The sequence below is a fragment of the Lipotes vexillifer genome, unplaced genomic scaffold (genome assembly GCF_000442215.2).
Source record: "Lipotes vexillifer unplaced genomic scaffold, Lipotes_vexillifer_v1.1 scaffold1196, whole genome shotgun sequence".
Lineage (NCBI taxonomy): Eukaryota > Metazoa > Chordata > Mammalia > Artiodactyla > Lipotidae > Lipotes > Lipotes vexillifer.
In genome coordinates, this window is record NW_006773416.1 from 206819 (window position 1) to 214955 (window position 8137).

Genomic DNA, 8137 nt, shown 5'->3' on the forward strand with positions numbered 1-8137 from the left:
GGGGGACAGACGCAGAGGAGCAGAGGCCAGGCAGTGAGGGGCACAGTCCGGCGCGCCCCGCGGCGTTCACAGAAGGGGAGCCGGGGACACAGACGCGCGCGGATCAGGGGCGCGAAGAGGGATCCTGAGGTTCACAAAGGCTCCGGCGGCGCCGGCGGTGCGCCCTTGGACCGCCCCCCTCCCTGCTGGGCGCGCCTCCGGCCTCCGGCCCTCGGGCACTGGGCGCCGCACACGCTCTGACTTGGGACCCGGTCCTCCCTCCGCGAGTCACCGGAGAAGCTGAGCCTCCCCTTCTGCCGGCGCTCCGGGGCGCCCGAGCGTGCCCCCCGCTGAGACCGCCCCCCGGCGGCCGCGCGCCAGGCACCTTGAAGAGCGCGGCGTCCTCCTCGCGGTTGTAGTCCTGCTTGCCCGCGTGCTTCCAGGGGATGCGGAAGATGCTCTTCTCCTCGTCCTCCCACACCAGCCCCGCGTACTTGCCGCTGTCGATCTGGTCGATCAGCCACTGGCGGAGCTTCCCGTTGCCGCAGCTCACGGAGCTCATGCCGAACTCGCCGCCTCGGCTGCTGCCCTCCAGGTTCATGTCCAGCGCGCCGGCACGGGCCCCTCGCGCGCCCAAGGTCCGCTCCTGCGCCCGCTCTGCGCTGCGGCGAGAGGAGGGCCGCCGTCCGGCGATGACCACGAGGCCCCGGAGTCTCCGAGGCGGCGAGGCGCGCGCTACCGAGTCGGAGGCGGCTACGGCCCCAGGAGAAGGCACCTCTCAGCCGGCCCGGCTGGTGCCCTGGGCGCGCGCCATCCTGCCGCCTCCCCGGACGCCGTCCTCCCACCCCACCTTCCGGACTCTCCATGCTTGTCACGCCCCGCGGCCCGCGCGCTGCCCAGACCTGCGGCTCTGGCCTTCGCGCACCCACCGCCCCGTAGTTGCTGCTCCCCTGCCCGGGCCCGAGCCGAGGCCAGTCCATTTCCCGCGCCACTGTCAGTTGTTCCCACTCGTGCCCTCTCCCGAGCTCCCACTCCCTTGGCGGCCCGGCGTGTCTCGCACGCGGCCTCCCCTTCGGGCCGGCGTTCCAGGCGCGCGGCGCCCGCAGCTCCCCCCGTGGCCTTCTCCGGGACCCGCACTCTTTTGCCCCTGAGCCCCGGCAGCTGGCGACCATCAGGTGGGCCCCGCGAGCCCCGAGAGGCAGAGAGCGAGCAAGCCTTAGCGAGCCGCGCAGCCTCGTAGCGGGGGATCCCCGCGCGCCGAGCGTCAGCTGGACCGGAGGCCGGCCGGGGAGAGCGGAGGCGGGGAAGGTGCCGGGTAGGGCGAGGGGTAGCGGAGCGCGGGGCCCGGAGCGGCCGAAATTCGGAGCGCCTCTCTTCCACCACCAGCCGGAAAGCCAGAGCCGGAGGCCGAGGTGAGTTTGAGCCCCTCAAGGAGGAGCAGGGGAAGCAGCCCCGGGGCGGGGGACCGTCCCCCGCGGTTAAGCCTGCCGCCCGCTGTGGGTCCCTTCGACGGCCCCACCTCGGCCACGCCTGGGCCCCGACGAGCTCGTTATCCGACCCGGTCCAGAGCGTGGCCTCCCCGGGCCTGGACTGGGCCGACCCATGCGCGCCGGGGCCGCGGGAGCGCCCGGCCAAGGGCGGATGGAACGGGCGTCGGGGCGCCCTCGAGGGGAGTGCTCCCTGCTGGCGCCGACGCTGGGTCCCCTGCGCTGCCCTCGAGATGGACCCCGAGACCTCTGGCCTCGCGCCAGGTTCGCTGTGGTGCCCGCCTCGCGGCCGTGCTCCTTCCCGACCCAAGTCTTACCTTGCCCCGACGCGGAGCTGAGGGCAGCGGTGAGTCCCAAGTTCAAGCAGTGAAACTAAGCCTCCGAAGTGCGAAAGAGGAACTTTATAAAGCTTAAAAGCCCCGCTTGGGGCGGGGCCTGGGGCGGGGCGCGGCGAACCGGGGGCGCCTCCTGGCGGGACTGGGGGTCTGCGGGCGCAAAGCTGGGCGCGCGGGGCCGCGCTGGGGACGCACCTCGAGTCGGGCGCACGGGAACCTCAGTCGGACGGTTTCCTGCCAAGGGCAAGGCGCGAATGGGGACTTGGCCTGCGCGCAGGGACTGCGGGAGGCCCGCCGGTAACTAACGAAAGTCACGCTACAGCGGCACCGTGAGGGCGGGTAGCAGGGCCTGTGCAGGAGGGGCAGCCCGGCGCGAAGGGGGCTTGGCGTAACCAAAGACAGAGGGCTGTCCACATCGAAGACCTGCGGGTAGCTGGGGGCCACCCTCGCCTCGGCCGCTGCCACCGAGAGCCCCGCCCCTCCGCGGTGTTTAGAGAACGTCACACTCATCGAAAAGAAAAAAGGAAATGTCCCAGATCCCTTGAGCTATGAACTGCGGCTCACCCACTGCCCGCATGTTTGAAACGCTCACATACTCGTGCGTCTCTTAAACCAGTGAATTGCAGTGACTCAGACAATGCACAGCCCCCGACGTTTTAATTATGGCAACAGGAAAGAACGGGAAGGATCCCCAAGCATCCAAGTGCTTAACTGCTTCTGGGCTTCATAGTGACATAGTTTTAAGCTTAACCTGGTAAGAAACAATTCACAAGTGGGGTTTTAACTGTCCAGAATAGGAACAATATTTAAGCGGAGTGATTTTACTTAATTTTCCAGGATCTCCTTAATATCAAAATAAACTCCCTGAGCACCTGCCCACTAAACTCCCCCAGAGCATCTTGGATGTTTCAGCATGTTTGTGTAGTTAACAATTTCAGGTAAACCGTCAGATCACTGGTTTCTATATGATTTTAGACCACCACCATCCCAGGTCAACTCGCAACTTTTGAGAAGCTTCTGATTTCACTGATTTCTCAGTTTTTCTTTTAATCTTATATATTGGGCCATTGTCTCCTACCCAAAGAACAAACTAAGCTCAGGCTAGAGCAAAACAGGCATGAGGCACAGAGTGGGGATGCTCTTCCTCAAACCAATGGCTTTCTCAGAAATTAACAGGATGCCATGTTTTTATTCACTTAAGTAAGTTTTCCATTATCAGAATCTATGTAATAAACAACAGGGTTTTTTTTTTTTTTTTTTTTTTCAAAGAAAATTATGGTCACAGCGGTTTTTCTTCTTTCATGGATTCGTTCATTCAACGAATATTTTTCGAGCGCCTCTGCTTATTACGAACCGTTCTTGGCACCTGGGATACCTCAGTGAACAAAGGGAACATCTTTACACTTTAATCAGCGCTCACCAACAACAGACGGGAGATTGCTAAGAACAAAAATGGCACACTTGAGCTTTTGCACTTTCGCACACGTGTCCTCCGCCCAGACTTAGCTGTTTCAACATTCTCACTCATCCGCTTTCAGACGTTGAAAACCACGTTTACCTTGTTTTAAATTGTGATTACAAACCTTCAACGCCATCTTCTGGTTTACTCATTTGTCATATTGATCTACCAGAAGTGGTATTTTCTCTTCTATGGTGAGGCGGATACAAAGAATAGTGTATTTTAATCACTGAAACTCTTGGTGTCCTCACTGGCCCTGGGAAGTGGTGGGTGACAGGCAGGCCCCGCCGGCTGCTCACAGAAGACTTTTCCATCGTAGTCACAGTTGAAACAGAAATGACAGAAGTTTTAAAGTTGGCCCTCCCCCCCAACACTTGAGGAAATCAAAGTGCCCCTCAGCGAAAGACTTCAAACGTCACAGCTTGTAAAAAAGTGAAAACAAGTAAGGACGCAGTTAATTGAATGTCTCTCCAAAACAGGGCCGATCATCGTGTTCTGTGAGGAGGTGATTTACGTCAGTGAACTGTCCAGACGTGGAAGTGCTGTTGTGGATGCAGAGCCCAGTCTGAATGCCGAAGCTCAATTTTCATTTCATATTTATTGTAAAGAAACTGTAAGAGAAGTTGAATTTATGTAAATTCAATATTTTAAAAATCAGTCTTTTAAAATTATACATTCGTATGCAAGAAAAGTATTTTAGAAAAACCCATACTAGACACAAAAAATAAATGATTGAAACCCTTGTTGTGGATAAACCTATTTTCTCACTAATTATTCTTTCAGTTAGGAGGGAAATAAATGTATTAAAAACGCTAAGCAATTGTTTTCTTCTTTCGGCTCTTAGAACCAGTGGCCTTTCTGGTTACGGTAAGTTCAGAGTAAGAAAAACTGCCTTTTTTTAAAGCCACTGACCTGACTTCTGATCTCCATTCTTCTCCATGAAGCTATAGTCACTCTGAGGAAACAGGTCCTGCTTTCAAATATTTAATCCTCTGGGAAGATCTAACCTTATAAGCTACTTATACAGGACAGCAGTTAGGGTGGAATGCTCTGGAAAAGAAATTGTATGTTAAATGCTGTCACAGCGCACCCAGTTTAAAGGAATTGAGTTGAACTTGGTAATGTGATGAACTCCTTGGCAATACCAACAGGGCACCTAAACCTGGATCTTTTTTCATGCAGAGCTGTATACACTTTCCTAATTTAATTTGCTAAGTGCCCTGCATTTCTTCAATGAATGAGCTCTGCAGAACAGCCTCGAGCATTGGCTCTGGGACCCTGTAGCCCACTGGCAAGAGGACAGCCCACTGCCAGGCATATAGGAAACTGGACTTGTGATTTTAATCAATTACGTAGTAAAAAGTCACAGAGTCAAATACACTGCATAAGCAGCTGTTCCCTTTTGTCTCCTCTTCTTGCCAGTGTTCTGAGAAGTCTCCTATGAGACTTCTCCTATGACGCGTCCTTTCTATGACTCTACATAAGCAGTGACGTGGCTTTAACAAGGGGCCTTACGATTCTGCCAACTCCCTTCACCAAGCCAAGAAAAGGGCAAATGGCTTGCAAAGACTTTGGGCAATTTTCTGAAACTTGAAGCAATAGGTGAAAAGCCAGTTCCTGCCATTTGCAGCAGTTCACAGGCTGGGTTGTTCTCCAGCTCGACCCTCCTTCCAGCTGGACGCTGTGGGGCACACTGTCACTTGTCACATAAGAGGTGTCACTTCTGAGACTTGAGGGTCCTGTCGGCGGCAGCTTGTGACAGCCAGTTATGCCCCGGTACCCAGTCCCCCAACCTCAGGGGCTTGGAACCACGCAGGCCTGCATCTTGCTCACGCGAGTCATTTGTCCTGCTCGTCACCGCTCTGAGAACTCAGGCCAACAAAGCCGCGTGCGTCCAGAACCTTCCTGGCCACAGGGCACAGAGACGGGGTCAGGAAGGGCCAGTGCTGTTCTCTGAGCTTTCCTCTCCCCGTGACTCTTGCACCCCTGGTGGAAGGAAGGAGGGCCTGGCGCGGCCTGGCTGAGGCGGGAGCCCCGGGGGAGCCCAGGGAGAGCGACGGTCTCTCGGACCAGGGTGCGTGGAGGGTGGTCAGAGGAGGGCGGCAGCGCGCAGGGGGCGCGGGTGCATGTGAGATGAGCTCGAGCTAACATGACTGGAGTTTCCAGGCCCAAAGATGGCTTTCCTGGTGGCGCAGTGGTTGAGAGTCCGCCTGCCGATGCAGGGAACGCGGGTTCGTGCCCCGGTCCGGGAAGCTCCCACGCGCCGCGGAGCGGCTGGGCCCGTGAGCCATGGCCGCTGAGCCTGCGCGTCCGGAGCCTGCGCTCCGCAACGGGAGAGGCCACAACAGTGAGAGGCCCGCGTACCACACACACACACACACACACACACACACACACACACACACACACACACACACACACACACACACACACACACACACACACACACACACACACACACACACACACACACACACACACACACACACACACACACACACACACACACACACACACACACACACACACACACACACACACACACACACACACACACACACACACACACACACACACACACACAAATGGGGTGTGAGAAGCAGGTTGGAGGGGGACCAGACGGGACGATTCTGCTGCTCCTAACCACCCCCCCCCCCCCCCTTTCCAGGCTCCCTGAGCCACGTGCGCAGCTGCAGAGACTGTGGGGCAGCAGGTCCCGCCCCTTCTCCCGCCACCCTCCCTGCCCGAGGCTTTCCTGCCTCCTGGGTGCGGCCGTCACGCTCTCCTTCCTGCGTGCGTCTGGCATCCCCGTGCCGGCTGTTCAGTCCTGTCTGTCTTCCCTGAAGGTCCCCCGCGCCAGCCAGGGGACCAGCCCAGGTCCAGGAGCACCACCCCGCGTGCCGCTGGTCCCCCCCGCACACGCCCGCTAGGCTGTCTGGTAGCCTGACCCCAGCGGCCAGCCAGGAGGAGCAATGGGGCTGAGGCTGAGTGGGCACATGCTGTCTGGCAGAAGAGGGGCCTCTGCATCGTTTCCAAATAAGGGGAGCAGTAGCCTTCGTAGGAGGGGGCACTCCTGCCAGCTCACAGAGTCCAGGGCAGTCAGGCGGGTCGGGACTCTGCCGCAGGGTGCAGTGCACGTCTCCTCTGGACCTCCGTCCTTATCTGTGCAATCCGCCGACGGGATGCGCCAGGCCAGTTCCCCTCAGTCTGGTGGAGGGCACGGCACCTCTCCCTGAGGTGGGAGCAGAAAAGCCCGCACTGATCCCGGCTTCCAGCAGGGGAATCGAGGCCTGGTGTGGGAACTGAGGGGCGGTTGACACGAGCAGGGCCACGATCCATCGGGAAGGGGAGAGGCTGGCCAGGAAGGAGCATCGTCCCCCTGCTGCTTGGGGAGATTCACAGATGTTATTTTCGGCTGGAAATCTTTGGTTCCTCCTTTGCTCTGTGCTTTACATGTTAGACAGCCTCTGACACACAGCCACTTCGGTGCTTTATACACATTAACTGATTTTAGCAAGAGTCGCTAACTTTACTTTAACCTGGATGTTAAGCAACTCAAAAAATTCTCTTTCAACTACTCTCCACATATGGTTAGCTTAAAAAATCTGAACGTATTTTCTTTTTAATGTTGTAAGGCCTTCATTTATGAATGCAGATGATTAGCCCTGTTGGAGAAGTGTGAGGGGGACGCCAGGCCAAGTCCGACGCGATCTGATTCAGGGGCTTAGCTACACGTTCCCCACCGATCCTGCCAAGCGAGGGCGGCGCAGGTGCCAGGTGGGCCAGGGTGCGCTGTGGAAGCAGACACCCTGGGAACTGTGATGTGGAATTCCTGCTTCCGAGCTCTGAATGGAACAAAGCCTGGCGCTGCGAAAGTGGGGTCTCCCCCAGGAGGGTGCGTGGCACCTAACACTTTTCCTGGGACACTGAGGGTGAAGTGAGGCCTGCCCCATCTGGTTAGGAAGCCCAGCCAGGCCCCCAGACGTGGTCTGCCCTTTCCGAGCTCAGGGACGTGCCCTGGCGCTCCCCCCTCCCCACGCCCAGCAACGGCCTGACACGTCAGACAGGCTCTGTGACGTGGTCAAGGGTACTTTCCCTGGTCAGTAGGGAAGTGAGGCGAGTGCTATCATTCCATGTGAGCGGTGGACACTTGTGATCGAGGGGCAATTAGAGGCACAGATGTCAGCAGAACAAGCTGGTCACTGAGGCCACCCACCTTGCGGATGCCCGCAGCCCCCTGGCCTCGGACCTTTCACCCGGCCTTCCCGCCAGGCCCCCCAGGACCAGCACCTCCACACCTCCACTTGCCCCTCCCTCGCTCAGCTGGCCCTAACTGAGGAGCAAAGCCACCTTCCCTCGGCCACCTCCTTCACGTGGAGCCGAGGTGCTTCCTCTGTCAGCGGGATTCCTGCCGCACTTGCACTTGCCCACAGGCCACAGGAGTGTATGGAGGGGTGGCTGGAGGTGCCCACGCAGAGCCAGGTCCTGGTGACCCGACTGGCCGATCTGCCTCCAATCTTCAGAGTTCTGAAAGGTCCATGTGGCCGAGGTACTCATGGCCCCTGGGGAGTGACGGGGACAATCTGGACAGTGACAGATGTTTGGCTTTGTCGCAAGGCGCACGTCCCGGTAGGGTGATTTGCACGAGGCTCGGAGGACCGCACCAGTAGCAGCCCTGACGTGAGCGGCTGGGGCGGCTCTGCCGGGACGTGGCTGAGGTCTCCTCCCTGCTGGCCTCGCGGGGCCGCCCTCCCCTTCTGCCCCTCCGGCCCTTTGTGTGCGGCCTCGCAGCACGCTGGAAACCGTCTGACCCCCGCAGCTCCCCCCGGGCCCCCAGCACCCCGCAGGCTCTCAGTGGTTACTGAACGAGCCTGTGT

At 58.5% G+C, this 8137-nt stretch overlaps 1 protein-coding gene across 1 annotated transcript in view; it reads right to left on the minus strand.

Moving 5' to 3' along the window:
• IRF4 (interferon regulatory factor 4) overlaps positions 1-634 on the minus strand; it is a 13210-nt gene extending 12576 nt beyond the window's left edge. Inside the window, 1 exon segment of the mRNA XM_007472151.1 lies at positions 365-634. Within this exon segment, the coding sequence (XP_007472213.1) occupies positions 365-580 (216 nt within the window). The 5' untranslated portion in view covers positions 581-634.
• Positions 635-8137: the final 7503 nt, after the last annotated feature.